The sequence below is a fragment of the Trachemys scripta genome, chromosome 6 (genome assembly GCF_013100865.1).
Source record: "Trachemys scripta elegans isolate TJP31775 chromosome 6, CAS_Tse_1.0, whole genome shotgun sequence".
NCBI lineage: Eukaryota > Metazoa > Chordata > Testudines > Emydidae > Trachemys > Trachemys scripta.
The window spans coordinates 100021184-100037688 of record NC_048303.1 but is presented as its reverse complement, the minus strand read 5'-3'; the positions used below and the strand labels follow the sequence as shown (position 1 = coordinate 100037688).

At 43.2% G+C, this 16505-nt stretch overlaps 1 protein-coding gene across 8 annotated transcripts in view; it reads left to right on the top strand.

The window, feature by feature from the left end:
* ADAMTSL1 (ADAMTS like 1) overlaps window positions 1–16505 on the top strand; it is a 714047-nt gene that overhangs the window by 571096 nt on the left and 126446 nt on the right. For 7 of the 8 annotated variants that reach the window (XR_004646076.1, XM_034773214.1, XM_034773211.1 and 4 more), the window contains 3 exons: window positions 7997–8047; window positions 12981–13185; window positions 14590–14737. Coding sequence is in view for 7 of the 8 variants with exons in the window: in XM_034773214.1 (XP_034629105.1) it covers window positions 7997–8047; window positions 12981–13185; window positions 14590–14737 (404 nt within the window). In the remaining variant the exon portion in view is untranslated. The remainder of the gene's footprint in view (window positions 1–7996; window positions 8048–12980; window positions 13186–14589; window positions 14738–16505) is intronic. The other variant, XM_034773212.1, reaches the window with a different exon arrangement.

The following is a 16505-nucleotide window of genomic DNA, read 5'->3' as shown; positions in this document are numbered from 1 at the left end:
GATAAGGGAAACAAGGAGGGTGCCATCAGCAGCAGTTAATAAGCTACATGGCAGAGAACAGTTTCCATGCTAGTGTTAGCACCAAACTCAGATTTCTGTCTGTCCTAGAGCAAGATATGTTAAAGTTGATTGCAGGCTATTTTAATGAAGCAGTTGTTGAGAATGAAACTCCAGCAAATATAGAAAGAAAGTTGACTACTGGAATCGGCTATGTCTACACTAGCACTTTTGTCGGCATAACTTATGTTGCTCCGGGTGTGAAAAAACACCCCTCTGAGTGACATAAGTTACCCCGACAGAAGCACCAATGTGGACAGTGCTATGTTGGTGGGAGACACTTTCCTGCTGACACAGCTACTGGTGCTCGTTGGAGGTGGCTTAAGTATGTTGATGGGAGAGCTCCCTCCTATTGGCATAGAGCAACTACACGAGCAATCTTACAGTGACACAACCGCATAAGTGCAGCTGTGCTGCTGTAAGCTCGCTAGAATAGACCTGGCCGGTTCGCACTGGATATTCTGCTGTGGTTGTTTAGTGGAAGAAGATATCGCAAATGTTAATCCCTATGACAGGTTTCAGAGTAACAGCCGTGTTAGTCTGTATCCGCAAAAAGAAGAACAGGAGTACTTGTGGCACCTTAGAGACTAACAAATTTATTACAGCATAAGCTTTCGTGGACTACAGCCCACTTCTTCGGATGCATATAGAATGGAACATATAATGAGGAGATATATATACACACATACAGAGAGCATAAACAGGTGGGAGTTGTCTTACCAACTCTGAGAGGCCAATTAATTAAGAGAAAAAAAACTTTTGAAGTGATAATCAAGCTAGCCCAGTACAGACAGTTTGATAATAAGTGTGAGAATAAAACTGCGAAACCACCTGATCAGCATCCTATACAGCAAACAGGGAAAGATTAAGAAACATTACAAACATTGACTCTATCTCCCCTTGTAAGTATTCTCAGGGTGCTAGCCCACGAAAGCTTATGCTCTAATAAATTTGTTAGTCTCTAAGGTGCCACAAGTACTCCTGTTCTCAGTTTCATAAGCTCCTTAGAAAGCCGACAATGGCTTTTACCTGTCTAATGCACCTGGCAGATGTAAGGCACTGTCAACTTAATAAATAGAATATTACACTTGTGGCTTTTTGACACTGGTGAAGTGTAAGGCACTTGTCTTTTGGCTATATAGTTAGGGATTAAGCATGATGATCCAGATTCCAGAAATGGGAGTGCCTTTACTTTAGAAGTAGGCTGCTCACATACAGAAGTTTGAATTAAAAAGCCATTAGCAACCATTACCACACAGTTAACACAGATATCTCCTAAGACTGGGGGGAATCAGTGATGATCTCAGATAGTAATGTATGAAAATGTTTCCTTTTTAAGGGTGAGTACTGTATCTGTTCTGCAGAACAAAATAATCACAGTGCAATTATCTCACAAAATCATGGTGTCATCGTCCTCATGATGTGACAATGCAGCAGCATCACACTGTGACTTAATGGCAGAATGCCTAACCTAAAATGTGAGACTTTCTCATGGTGCATGGGACAGTGCAATGAAATCATGACTCTCCTGTGAATATTGGCCTCTATAGTAACTCTAGTTTTATATGGCAGCATTTTTACAGCCTTTTCAGGTGCAGATCACTAGTGGAGGTGTGACATAAGAATGGCCATACTGAGTCAGACCAAAGGTCCATCTAGCTCAGAATCCTGTCTTCTGACAGTGGCCAATGCCAGGTGCCCCAGAGGGAATGAACAGAACAGGTAATCATCAAGTGATCCATTCCCTGTCGCCCATTCCCAGCTTCTGGCAAACAGAGGCTAGGGACACCATTCCTGCCCAGGGCCGGCTCCAGGCACCAGCCCACCAAGCTTGTTCTTGGGGCGGCACCTGAAGGGGGGCGGTGCGGTACTCTGGCTGCCGGGGACAGCGGAGCCGCGGCGGGCTCACCGCCTTCCCCCCGGCGCTCTGGCCGCCGGGGACAGCGGAGCCCCAACCGGGACTCGCCGCCCTCCCCCTGGTGCTCTGGCCGCCGGGGAGAGCGGAGCCCCGGCTGGGGCTCGCTGCCCTCCCCCCGGGGCTCCAGCCGCCCTCCCCTGCCGCGCTGGGTGGGGAGGGGGCGGCTGGAGGCTTTTTTGCCTGGGGCGGCAAAAAAGCCAGAGCCGGCCCTGTTCCTGCCCATCCTGGCTAATAGCCATTGATAGACCTATCCTCCGTGAACTTATCTAGTACCGGTAACCTGGGGATTGGATTGAGACTCTAGTTTCTCTACTTCTGTCTCCAATTAGCCCAATGTGATTTGGAGGTGAGGGCAGAAAGGCTTGCAGAGATTGGGGGAGAGAAGTGGGGATGAGGGATCTGCAGGATTCCTGCCTTCTGTGCAGAAGTGCCCTCCAATGCTCTTTAGCTAGAAGGCTGAAACCAGGGAGAGTTCCTTTTAAGCCCCCAACCTGACTTCTCTTCAAGCAGCTGATCAGGCCAAGTTTTTCTTCTTTGCTCCCTTTGGAGCTCACAGATAGTCCAGAGGCACCAAGAGATCCTGCCCTTGCCTCCTGCATAGATCCTTCCAGTAAGCAGTGCTGTGGAAACTGCCAGCATTCCTGCCAGTAGTACTGGTTAGGTGACAACAGACCCAATTGGAGCCCATCACAGCGAAGTCATGTACACACTATCCTGAGATTGTGAGGAAGACAGCTGCTTTGCAGTCCCCTTCTCTATTTCCTGCTGGTTGCTGCTCCCAGCTCCAACCCTCTGCACCTGCCTCTAGAACTGTGCTCAGCTCAACAGGTGGCAGATCTGGGAGCCAGATGCATGTAGTGAAGTGGGGAAGAGGCCACTAACAAGCCAGGAGAGGAGCCTGCACTCTCTGTGTCAGAGTCTCCAGGGCAGATGGGCTGAGCTATGGGAGGAAGCCATTTGAGGAGTTGAGTTAAGCCACAAGGAATGGAGGGGGGACCAGGGAGCTATAGGGGAAGAAAGGGGCAAACACTATTTTCAAGGGATTGCACTAACCATCAGCCAGAAATTTGGGACAACTGGGGGGTTGATGTACATGCTGGTGAGTTTGCAATGATTTTTCTCTCCATGCTTCACTCACTTCCTAAGAAGAAAACACCCCTGTAATTCACCCGCAAGCCAGAAGAACTGTTTATTGGCTGGGGACCTAGCAGACCCCAGAGTTCCTGATTATTAGGAGAATTGACCCTGGCCACATTTTTCATAGTGGGAGGGATCTAGGAGCAACAGTGAAGAAAAACTGGTGGGGAGAGGAATCTGGGGGAGAGAACTTGGAGAGGGAGATTAAGAAGTGGTGGCTTCACAGAGGGGCAAGGAAGGGGAAGAATAAGAGTCACAAATGGACAGCAAAATCATTAAAAATGAGAAAAGGGAGGGAATGGGGAAGAGGTGGGATGCAGCAATTGCTTTAGGTATATGTGGGGCCCAGGTGCGGATCCACCACAAAGGGGGGCTTCAGCCCCTAAAAGATTTTCTGATTTAAACCAATAATAGGCATCCATTTAGACAGACGAAAGACCGTCATTAGCCTCTGGTCCTTAGCATTAGCAATGCTCCACTGTCTCCATAGGTGTAAATTTCCCCCCGCGGGCATAGTCCAAGCCACTTCCACATGAGCCCTTGATGCAGAGGGCAATAGATCAGAGGCAAGAGGGGGTATAGCCAGGACAGGCTTGTGTCCCAGATATTCTATGTCCCTGAGGTCTGCTTTAACGAGCACCCAGGGGCTGTTCAAGCCCCTGCTCATCATGAACAGGGGGAAAGGCAAACTGCCTGCCCTGCATCCCTGTGTCGGCACCTGCACTGACATGGGGCTGAATAAGGCCCCAAGTGTCTAGAAGGTAGATTAATCACTTGGAGGTGCAGTGGTGCTTTTCCATACAATTGAACAGCAGCAGCTTCTAGGACCAACTTTGTGGCTTTAACAGTGAAAAGGGGCATTCTAGGTAAATAGCCGGCCTTCGTAGTGCACCCAGTCTTGGCATGTTTCATTCCCAAGGCAGCTGGGCAGATGCACTCAAAGAACAAACCTGCCAGGTTCCATGCAGAAATAAAGCAAAACTGCAGTGTGAACGAAGCAACTTGTCAAGTGGGAGAAGACATAATTTACATGTTAGAGAGAGGACAACCTTCTAAAATCTATTCCATGCCCATGCCCCTGCCGGAGTAGGATTGTGCCATGTGGTGCATGAAAAGTCCCATTTGTTACTCCCACAGCAGCCTTATTAAACAAGGTTTTTTTTCTCTCTCTTCCCCCCACCCCCCCACCCCCATATATAAGAAGTCCAAAGTATTATTAAATGTCACCTAAACATTTTGGGCCCAGCCCCCGAGTCTAGGGGTGCAGAAACTAGGGGTGAGGAATGGTGGGTCAAGACACTTTTCCATTTGACCAAAATGGACCCCAGTATATCTTAGCGCAGTTTGGGGGCTGCTTTAAATTATACTGGCTGCAGCAGTCCCCTGGAGACTTCTCTACATCTGATGCACATTTTACTCTGTCTCCGCCCCTCTCACTTGCTCCTTATGCCCAAAATGGGGAGCAGGTGGCACAGAGCTAGTTATGCCAGCTTCACACCACCTAGGGATTCCATTACATCAGAGGAATATCCAGCTGCCCTCCTAGAGCACTCTGCATCCCCTTGGCATGGTCAGAGTACCACAAAGTGAACAGAGCCAGGGTCCATGATCTGGCTGTAGATCTCTTCCATCATTAATTTCAATGATGCTACAATTGATTAATAAGAGTTTTAAAAACCCATAAATACCTTTTGCTGAGTCAGAAACCAGACAATTCAGAACTGTAGAGAAGATCTTTAAGTAAATGTATTTTTTTGTTAATCGCTTTTGTTTGTTTTGATTGGTAGCAACAGGTACATTGTGTAAACTGGCTAGCTAGGATGCAGCTATGTTACAGTAATCATCTTGTATTGTTTTGTGTCTTTTGGGACAGTGGTTCTCAACCTTTCCTGACTACTGTACCCCTTTCAGGAGTCTGAAGCCTGAGACCCACCACCTGGGGCTAAAGCATGTAACTTAGCTTCTCTGGGCCCCTGGACAATTGCTCTACTTGCCACCCCTTAACGCTGGCCCTGCACTTGCGACCCCCTCCATAAACCCATCCTGCAAGCCCCCCCAGGGTCCTGACCTTTGTGTACTCCGAGGGGTATGCATACCCCTGTTTGAGAACCGGTTTTAGGATATGTCTACACTGCAGTCAGAGATGTGACTACAGCACCTGTAGATATATCTGAGCTAGCTTTGATCATTAGCAGCGAAGTTGCTGTACAAACTAGCCACTCCAGTACACATCCAGGCAGTGGGCTTCTTCAGCTCGTGGTGCCTCATTTTCACTGCTATTGTATTCACGCTGGCTAAATCAAAGCTAGCTGGGGGTGTGTGTGTGTGCGCGTGTGTGTGCATACTGCAGTCACACCATAGATTGCAGGATGGACATACCCTTAGGTAGTTTTTGCGGGGCGGGGGGGGGAGGATTTAGTCAGCATATAACAATGGCAAAGCAAAGTCATTGTAGTAAAAGTTGTCAAAGGAATAGGATAAATATGATCTGCTTTGAAAAATCTGCTTGGGGGTTAGTTCAATAAATTTTTCAGCTTCTCTCTGGCACTTTTGCTGCAGAATTTATTATATGGTATTATAGTCCCTTGACAATATTTCCCAAATACACAGTGATTGAATAAACAATATGATACAAATTACATGTGAATGAAAATACAAACTGTGGCCCCAAAATGCTTTACAATGTCAAATACTCTGTACATCCCGAATAAGAGTGTTGTTTGGCCCTTCTGTAGTGCTTTACAAACATTAACTAATTAATCCTCACAACAGCCCTGGCGTGGCAGTGTGTAACCTCGAGAGTCAGTCTCCTGACTAACTGTTCAAACCGGGTTTTATTCGAAGAAAAACTTATTAAAAAGTTTTAATTATTTACTGTAAAGAGTTACAAATTAGGATTTGAAACCCATTTGGCTCTCAAACAATGTAGCCTCTTTGGCAATATAATTGCTTCAATTCTGGACTTGCTGTTAATCTTTTCCTGTATGTTTCTCAGCAGGTTGAGGAGCTGGAGTGAGCTAACAACTTTTGATTGGAGCAGCACTAGTAGAGGGATGGGGGAAGAGGGTGTACTTTGCAAGAGCATTACAAAATGTCCATTATATTTAAAATATTACCAAGAGCTTCCCAGATCAGTACCCCTCTCTCTGTTCAGTCAGAACAAAACTGGAATTATTTGCTTACTGAACAAACTTTAATTGATCCATCCTTCCCTTTCCAAACCTACCCAAATCTTGGAACTCTCTCAGATTTTAAGTCGATGGGGAGGCATGGACTCCTCTCAGTGTGCGCACACACAACTGCTGTCATGTCAGAGAGTTGTTAATCTGACAGAGAGCAGTCCAGTTCTCATCACACACACTTTAGTGGCTTCAGCATCTTCTAATGCATTAGCTGGAAAATTCCATCACACTGACCTAGCTGTGACTCCTCACTGTGGAAATACAGTGGGATCTATTCTCCCATTGTGGAGGAATTATCCACATAAACACTCTGCCCATCAAAAGGAGAACAGAACTCTTTAGCCTGAACATGCCAAGACCCTTTTTAACTCTTGGAGAATGTCTCTTCAGTACATTGCACTGAGGATGAAGAATACTTGTTCTCAATTCTTTATTCTTACCCATTCCCCTAACAGATGCCCTCATCCGCTTTCACCCAACCTCTCTCAGCTATTGAAGCCTCTCTAAATCATCCAAGCCTTGGCCTCTACATCCAGATACTTCATTCCAATGTGACTTACTTCAGCTCTTCCACAAGCTCCTACTTCAAGCCTCTGGCAGGTTCCCAGCCTGACAAAATGATAACGGATGGTATATGGGTGACATTGGGAACACTGACCAAGGATCAATGAGAGCTTCCAGTGGCAGGGAGGGAGTCACCACTCTGGGCAAGAAGTTCATCAAACCCCATTACCCCACCAAAACTTAAAATCCTGGGCTAACCAAATAGGACCTCTCTAGTTAAACCTTCCTGCTCTCACCTCCCCCCCCCCTCCCCCCAAGTAGCCATTCCTAGGTGCTGTCCACCTTTTAACTAATCAACTTCATAAATTTTCACATATCACATGGTATTCTCAGTTTTACATATTTTGATTTACATAAGTGCCTATCGTAGTCTTTAGACACACGAACAATATCGTATCAGACAAGAACGCCATAAACTCCTCAAAGAACAATCACTAAACAACAACAACAAAAAATGCAACAGCTCGGTCTTCCTCACTCCACACAAACACTTCTTCCAAAAAGGCCAAGTAAATAAATGAACCCTGAAGAGGAACATAATTGAGTTTCTTTGGATTGGAGAGATGTGAGTCCCAGTGTCAGGGACCCGGAATGGAAAATGCCCTTAGTTATGCATCACAAGTTCCTGTAAATCCAGTGGACTGTTTCATCTGCAGGGCAGAAACAACCATGTAATTGTTAAGTAAGGGGCTGATCCAAAGCCCACTGAAGTCAATGGAAGTCTTTTCATTGGCTTCTATGGACTTTGAATCAAGCTCTAAATCTATGTTTTCAGAGTACGAATAAAAATGATCCCTCATGGCATGTAATTACTTTGTAAGTGAAGAGAGAATTTATGTGTTTGTTAGTGTCATTTGTAACAGTGGAACCAACTTTTTGGTTATGTGGGGGGTAGCTTACTAAGAAGCAGAGGGTTAATTGGTATGCTAAATGGTTAACTTGTAGAACAACTTGTGAACTGCGAGAATTACTCTGGAAAGGTTTCTTACGTTTTGTTTTCAAAACGTTAGCAATGTGGGTAGAATATTTTGACAGTTTTTTAATACCATGTAAAAACAATTGTATAATGTAATCATTTAGTGTTTGTTTTATTGTGTGTACCTTCTACTCAGAGGGTTGGCATTATTGTTCCTAACAGTGATGGATACAAGCAGATCATGCCCTATGACCTCTACCATCCCCTTCCTCGGTATGTAAAACAATCAACCAGACGCTAGGATTAGCAAATAAGTTTACTGCTTTTTTCCTGCATTGCTGCTTTTCTGTAGAACTAAGACAATTGATGCTGCCTGCCCCTTGTTCTGAACTCTCCTATGGAATAATCATGAGTTGCTCAAGCGCTAAACTTGTTGCTATAAAGACTATTGAAGCAGAGCTAAAATTACATCAAAGTAAGTTGAAGCAGTAATTCAGTCTGATTGTCTACTGGATATCTATCTCTCTATGTCCCTCCCCCCACCCCCAGCCCTTCCATGAATCGTACCTAAACCACTGGCTTTATGGCTAACTAACTGTTCAGCTTTTCCCCCTCAAAAGTATCTAGCATATGCCATAGTGTATTATATTGCTATGAAAGTAGAACTCCAGATTCTGTAGTTTCATTTTGTGTATTAAATTCTGTTTTAAAAAAGTCACAAGTTTATTAATTGTGAAGGGTTTTATTTTTTACAATGAATAGTGTTCAAAGGCCCAGTCCTGCAAACATTTCCACGCAAGTAACTTTTCTTTACGTATGTTTGCACCCAGCTTGCCTTTCATGGGTAAATGTACTCACATGAGTTTGCAGGATCAAACTGGGATGTAAATCTACAGCACTATAGCTTGCCACGCACTAACTGGCTGGGTGGACCCTGCTACCATCTACTAAAAGTAAGCGCACTATGGAATTTTTAGTGTGCTGTAGCAAGTTCCACACAGCAGTTAGTGTGCGGCAAGCTAGAGCAGCATAAATTTACACCTCAGCTTGCGATGAACTAACACTCCGTTAAAAATATGGCCAATGCAAGAGAGTTCTGACATATCCTATTAATTACCTTATGGTTAAGAATGTCTTTAAAGCATGAGGGGGTGCTTGAAAAATCTCATGTTATTAGCTGTGTTTATGTGTGTCATTAGAAACCTAGAACATAAATGAACAGGAAATATAAGTCTGTTACATTGGTGATTGTATTAATAATAAAGTAAGAGTAAGAGCGCTAACAAAGGTGCTCTCCCAGTTGAAGCAAGCCCATCAATAACCAGAATCTGCACTGTCTTGAGACAATAGCTTGAAATAGTATTGCTTTTCTGCTTTGTTTCCTGCTGTTAGTTTATTATGTCATTGGGCCTCCTAGCACTAAAGGCACCTGCTAGCCATTGTGTTAATCTCACCACGCTGAGAAAGTGATCCTTCCCCAATCACAGTGAGTCCTAGCATAGGTACCACAGAGCTTTGCTATAGTGTGTGAACAAAGGCAGTGCATTCAGATTTGAAATATGGTATAGGACCACACAACAGACCTCCCAGTTGAGAGTAGAAGGACAGGGAGGAAAACAGCTCTTGCTTGCATTTGTGGCTGCCGCTCACATTGTCACCACTGACCTATCATTTGTATAGTTTATATTTATATGCCAAATGCCTGTCTTTCTCACCTTCTAGTAATGTTAGATACATATTTTGGGTGGGTTAAGGATTTTTTTCCCATGCCTGCATGTTTACATATGATTACACAGAGTTAATATATTGGTCATTTACCTCACTATACATATTCTTATAAAAAAAAAATATATATATATACTTCCTGTTCCTCATTTCTGGAAACCTCTTTTCTCTTTCCTATAAAACAAAAACCCACCACCCTCAAAACTTTACAAAAGATTTTAAAATGGATGTAAAGGACAATCATTAATAAGATCTGAGGGTCTTGGGGTAAAAAAGTATTTTGTCTTAATTATGAACAAAATTCTTGAACATTGACAGAGAGAAAGAGACCGAATTTTATAGATCACAGGATGAACCAGCAACACTCAACAGTGGAAGGACTGTATTTGAGCAAAAAGCATCCTGAACCTGGCAGCTAGACAGAGGTTTTCTAACAGTTGTAGAAAATCCAGAATAAAGGACTGACATGCCCTGAAGTATTTGCCTTTCAGCAACACAAAAAGAAAGAAAATATCAGTCCATGGGAAATGATCAAAGGCCCAAAGCAGTGCTTCTCAGCTTTTCTGGGCTTTGGTCTCAACCTATAACAATCCCTTTAGATCCACTATTCCAACCCCACCACCATTCTATACATGGGTGGTATCATTTCCCTCCCCCCAAATCCACATATGGATTGGAACCCTCTGTGCATGGATCAGGGTCAGACACCTCCTTAGCATCACCACTCCCACTCCAGATGTGACAGGTCTAGAATCTGTTTGGGGAAGGAATGGGCTGAGGTTAAAGGGACTAGAGGGAGGATTTGGGGAGACTTGAGGCAGGGCCAGGATCAGGGGGATGCAAATTGTCTTGCCTCTAGACCTATAGAGCTTACAGCCCCAAGCCATATTGTCTTGTCTGTGTAGCCTAGTCACTGCAAGGCTGGTTAGCACCAAGTGGAGTAGGTAGCAAGGCTCCACTGGATCTGAAAGGTTGGGAGCAGGTTGGGATGAGATTTGGGAGGGAATCCTTGCAGGAACTTCCCTCTGCCATGCTTTTTATCATAGAGCGAGGATGATGTGGTCCATTGCATGTAATACACTCTTGTGGTACCAGAGTCCTCACTGGGCACAACTTTCTTCCCAAATTCTTGGTAGTTGGTAATCCTCCCTGAGTCTCAGGTGACTGTGACCCCTCTGCTTTGAGAGCCATGATCCCAGAAACTCTTTCAAAAATTTTATATTGGTATAGTGCCTGAGGGCTGAATTCTTTCTCTCTCCCCCCCCCCCCCCCCTTTCTGCTGCTTTGTAGTGTTGAGGTAGCACAAAGCAGCTGGAAAGTTGCTGTAAAAGGGCAGATTTGGATTCCCATGGAAAGTCCCAGGGTATCAGACTCCAACATCACACTTTTATGTATGGAAAAGTTATTGTAGGTAATTATTACAGGCTTTTTTAATGTTTATTAGTTCCAATTTTAGGCCTGTCTAGGTGGGCTCAAACAGAACTCTGGCTCTACAGGGGGAGCATTATTGGAAAGACTCCCTAGCAAAATATTTTAAAACTAAGTTCTAAAAATACCTTTTTTTTAACTTCTGTAGCAGTTGCAGAATAGAAGGTGTGGTGTAAAAGTTTTATTGGCACTCCTTTGAGATGAACTACATAACGGATCGATGGCTTTGCCACTGGTAAACAATGTGGCCATTTCACATTTCACAAATATACAACACAATACAATCAGCCATTAGCTAGTGTGTGTGCAGATATACATACATTAGAGCTGGTCAGAAAAAGGTAAGTGTAGTTGGTGAAACATTTGAGAAGAATTGAAAATTTTTAATCCTGTCTGAATTTTTCCATGATTTTTTTCATTTGTTTTTAATTAAAATATTGATTTTGTTTTGATTGGGGAGCACCACGCTTTCTTTTTTTATTGCTTATTTTTTTATCTCCTGGAATAAAGAATGGGGGGTGGGGTGGGAGATTTTAGTTTTTCCTAAAAATGAAATTTTTGTTTTTGTTTGTCAAAAAAACAGACATTTTTTGTTTTGTTTTTGCAAAAACTTTCATTTTAATTGAAAAGGTATTTTCTCCAGGAAAAATGTTTCACTGAATACTGTTGACTAGCTCTAATATATATTCACTGTGTAGGAATCACCAGTCTGGATTAGACCCAGGGCCCATTTAGTCTTTGATCCTATGTGTGACAATGGCTAATACAACTGCTTCAAGAGAAGCAACATTACTCTGTTTGTGCGTATTCTGCGTACACACACACATTGTTTATGCATATATACAGTATATATATTTTTCTGAAATCTATGTGTATATGTGTGTGTATATATATAGACATTCTCATAAAGCAGCCAGAGCACACACATTTCACTGTTTTTTCTCAACAAAATGTCACTTGTTATATAATCAAATTAAAATGTTCTTCTCATTACCTCAATAGCAGTCAGACAAAAACAACAGTGTTTCCCAAACTAACCAGTCTTTCTCTAATAGTCACTAACCATATCAGTGTAACGCTAGCTATAGTTCTATCCCCTGTTCTCACACACTTCATCACACACTCATTTTATTCTCCTGAGAAAATTGCTTCTATCTTTGTTTTCCCCTCACCCACTGTGCATATGATGACTGTAGCAGCTCAGGATGGCATTGCCCTTTCCCCTTGCAATGCAAAGAAGGACATCAACTTCATAGCACACTGAGGTCTGGTCTGTACTAGAAAATTAAGTGGGTTCAATTATGTCAGTCAGGGGTGTAAAGGAATTCACACCCCTGAGCAGAGACGTAAAGACGACCTAAGTCCCCATTTAGGCAGTGCTAGGTTAAAAGTGGGGAGGGATATGTCAGTGGTTTGAGCACTGCCCTGCTAAACCCAGGGTTGTGAGTTCAATCCTTGAGAGGGCTATTTGGGGATTTAGTTGGGGATTAGTACTGCTTTGAGCAGGGGGTTGGACTAGATGACCTCCTGAGGTCCCTTCCAACCCTGATATTCTATGATCTATGAACAGAAACTTTCTTCTCTGCCCTGGCTACCACCTCTCGGGGAGGAGGATTACCTGCACCAAGGGGAGAATCCCTCCCATCAGCATAGGTAGTAAGTACACTACAGCTGTGCCGCTGTAACGTTTTAAGTGTAGACATGCCCTGAGCTTTCAACAATTTGGAACTTGGGTCTCCCAATATGTGGCACATAGTGCCAAGATATAATAGTCTCCCTAATTAACATAAGTTAAATTCTCTGTGGTAATAACCTGGACTACTGGGTGTGGGAGAGAAGGGAACATCTTGTAAGTTAAATACTAATGGCAAGAAAACTTTTAAAGGCGCCAGATGTAAGAGTGCTTGGTTGTTCGGGCCATACATATAAATGACCAAGTTTTGCTCATAATAATAATCTTAAAAAAAAAAAAAAGACCGCAGGGAAAGTTCAAGCATTTGGGGGTTTTTTACCCCTTCATTGATGCCTTTTTGTTTTTTGTTTTTTTTTGCAGATGGGAGAGTACTCCATGGACAGCCTGCTCCTCCTCGTGTGGAGGGGGCATTCAGAGCCGCACAGTCTCTTGTGTGGAGGAGGACATTCAGGGGCACATCAGCCCTGTGGAAGAGTGGAAGTGCATGTACACGCCAAAGATGCCCATTGTCCAGCCCTGCAACATATTTGACTGCCCAAAATGGCTGGCCCAGGAGTGGTCTCCGGTACACAGTTCTTTGTTGGATTTTGTTGTTGTTGTTTGTATTTAAGCCAGGCATTGGGAACAAATCTTCTGTTTTGTTAATGTGTGTGAGCAGGGTTTGGAGCTGTGCTCCGGCTCAGCTCCAGGCAAAAACTTGCAGCTCCACTGCTCTGCGCTCCACTCCAAAGCCCTGTGTGTGAGAATGTAGTAGAATAAGAATGTTCACTAAGCTTATTTATCTTGTGGAAATTTCAGATCTTTCTGCTTCAGGCAATGGCATTTATCCTACTACAGAGTGAATACTCAGGATTTATAACATTAGCTGAGGAGAATGATGGAAGAGCAAATCAGATCAGTCATGTTAAATAATGATCAGATATAAATGATGAAGTAGAAACATATATGTACATGCAGAGAGATACAAGCTGTTCATGGACACATTCTAATACACATTTATCTCGTACTCTTTGTCCACAAGTCAAATATCCTGGACTGCCGCTCTGCAGTCTGAAATATAGGCAGCCATGCAAGCATAGTCATGGGAGTCTTTGCTCTATAATCACTGTTTAGTACCACAGTCGCTACCTACTTGTCTAGCCCTGACTCACCTCTTTTTCTTTAAGACTTGTGCTGAAGGCACAAGACTGGAGGAAAACGAGGTCTGGGTCCTATCCCAACAGGTCTGAGCTTAGTCAAGTCATTTATCCTCTTTATGCTGGAGTTTCCTCACCTATAAAACTGACTTTAAAAACTTACCTACTGTACCAAAATGTGAGGCATGGTAGATTATTATCTATAAGGTGTTTGGTGATTTTCAGATTAAAGATTGCAGATATGTGCAAAGCATTATTATTACTCTCTGCTCTCTCCTGTTTGGTTGGTGCTTGCGGCTTCAGAAACCCACTATCCTGGGGAAAATGACGTGCCATATAAAAGAATTCAACTTGAGAAAATGCATGGAGTTTAAAGCCCAAATAGTTTCCCACTCTATACACTCTGTTCCCATGTTCCAAAATACTTTGTTGTTACACCCATTAACCCATAAACTCCAGTGCCTTGTCCAAGCAGAGCAGAAGTGGCCACAGATGAAACTGACAAGGTGTTAGTGAATACAACCAGTATGAGACTGATGGCCACAGGCCAAGTGACCAATGCTGAGGGAGTTAGTAGAGTGACACTGAGAGAGAAATCCAGCAGCTGAATCTCTAAACCAAACAATTGTGCAGAACAGAAAGGAATGTTTGTCAACTTTATCCCTAACCAGTATCAAACAAGTAATCTATGGGCCAATATGGGCTGTTTCTGATCCAAATTTTGCCCTCTAATGCTGTTACATTATTACTGTGTACTCCATTTTTCTCACAGGGTGTGGTGGGTTTTTTTGTTTTGTTTTTTTTAATTGCTACTTTTTCTTTTCTTCTTTCAGTGCACTGTGACATGTGGCCAGGGGCTGAGATACCGTGTGGTTCTCTGCATTGATCACAGAGGGATGCATACAGGAGGCTGCAGCCCTAAAACAAAGCCTCATATAAAAGAAGAATGCATTGTACCCACTCCTTGCTACAAACCCAAAGGTAAAAAGGCAGATGAAGCTTTACAGCTCTGCCACACGGTTTTTTGCTTGTTGGCTACAAGTTCCCAAGTCTGTCTGAATGCAGTAATTCATGACTTTCTATCTAGAGACACTGCCATTGCTGTACCAGTTTGGATGTAAGTGGTGGGGTTTGAAATGCTGGCAACCTGTAGATCTTTCAAAACAAAATAGATCTTATTACTGTCAGCTGGTGATCCACCAACCTAGAAAAAAATCCAAATTCAGCCCTGATGTAAGTGGGTGCAACTTCACTGACTACATCAGGGCTAAAGTTGGCCCATAGTGCTTTATTAAAGGGAAACAAAAATGTTTAAAGTGACTGGTTTAAACTTACCTATAAGTTTAAACAGCCTTCAGGCAAATCAGCAGCTTTAACTAAGCTAAAAGCAAGCACTGTATGTCCCATGGAGAAGCTCCTATTATAGCCAGGCCGCAAGATTGTATAGACTTGAAAATCACAACAGTTTTATGTGTAGAGAATCCCTCGCTGCTGCAGAATTGAATAGTCCCTGTCTTGAGCCTCAGACAGTAAGTGACATTGAGAGGAATTCCCCACTTTGGTTGAGGGGAGGAGGAAATGTTGCTGAGCCATGTTGATTTCTAAAAGGCAGCTATTTGAAGCTGCTCATGGGGTTGGAATGTAAGAGTAAATCTTGGGGTAAATGGAGTAATGGGCAGGGGGCAGGTGCAGCAGTCAACGGTGCTTGATAAATTATCACATGGTTCTACAATTTTATTTATATATATATATATATACCTCCACATGGATATACCCTTCTCATGTGTGTGGTGTGAGTTTATTTTTAATGGAAATTTTCCTGGCTAAAATACGATAAATGTGATCTTCACTTCTCTGAGTTGGAGGCTCCAGACCCAACATGAGCCACTCATGAATAAAAGTAAAATAATTTTGTAAATCACTACGGATAATACACATTAAGGGCACTTGAATGGTTGAAATCCAATAAAAGTGGCCTATAACTTTTTAGCGACAGCAAATGGAAAGGAGAAAGTTGGAATTTTTATTTCCATACCCAGTGGCCCATGATAAGTGAGAGCATCAAATGCCGTGATGAAACCTCTGCTGGTGGGGCTCCTATAGAACCCCATCCACATGGCAAAGCTACTTTTCTGATCCAGTATTCTATTCTATCTTGTTCTATGTAGATTCTTATGCCAACCTCATCAAGATAATATCTGAGTGCCTTCCAGTAGCGCTTTAAGTGATGTAACCAACATCTGTGACACGTAGTTCATTCTTTCTCTTATTCGCTCCCCAGAGGGGAGAAATGTGCATGCAGTGTAGCATTTGGTTTGGTAGAGTTTGGTTTGGGAGTGGGGAGGGATTGGTCTGATTTTAAAAATACACTCTGCTGTCCTTTCCAGGTCAAATGCCTCCTCTTTCACAGTTGCCCTTTCAAGTGCCGGTGGTACAGTTTCCTGCCTCATGCACTTGCAGGGCTGAATCTTGCTAGAAATCTATCCAAAAAGAGGTGATTTGCCTAATAAATTTAGAGTTATAAATTACAGTTGAACGAGTCAATACCTGTGGCAAAGTATGCATCTGCTAGTCAACGCTTCAACAAAGCCTGCCATTGCATTCTGAAGATGGATTACCACAGGGTAAAAAATCAGTGATTATGGCTGGTCAAGATTATAAGAAAAAAATACAAAGCAAGTCTTTATCTTAATACACGTCTGCTAAATAAAAATGAAGGGTATGCAGTTGCTGTAACTTATCCCACTCT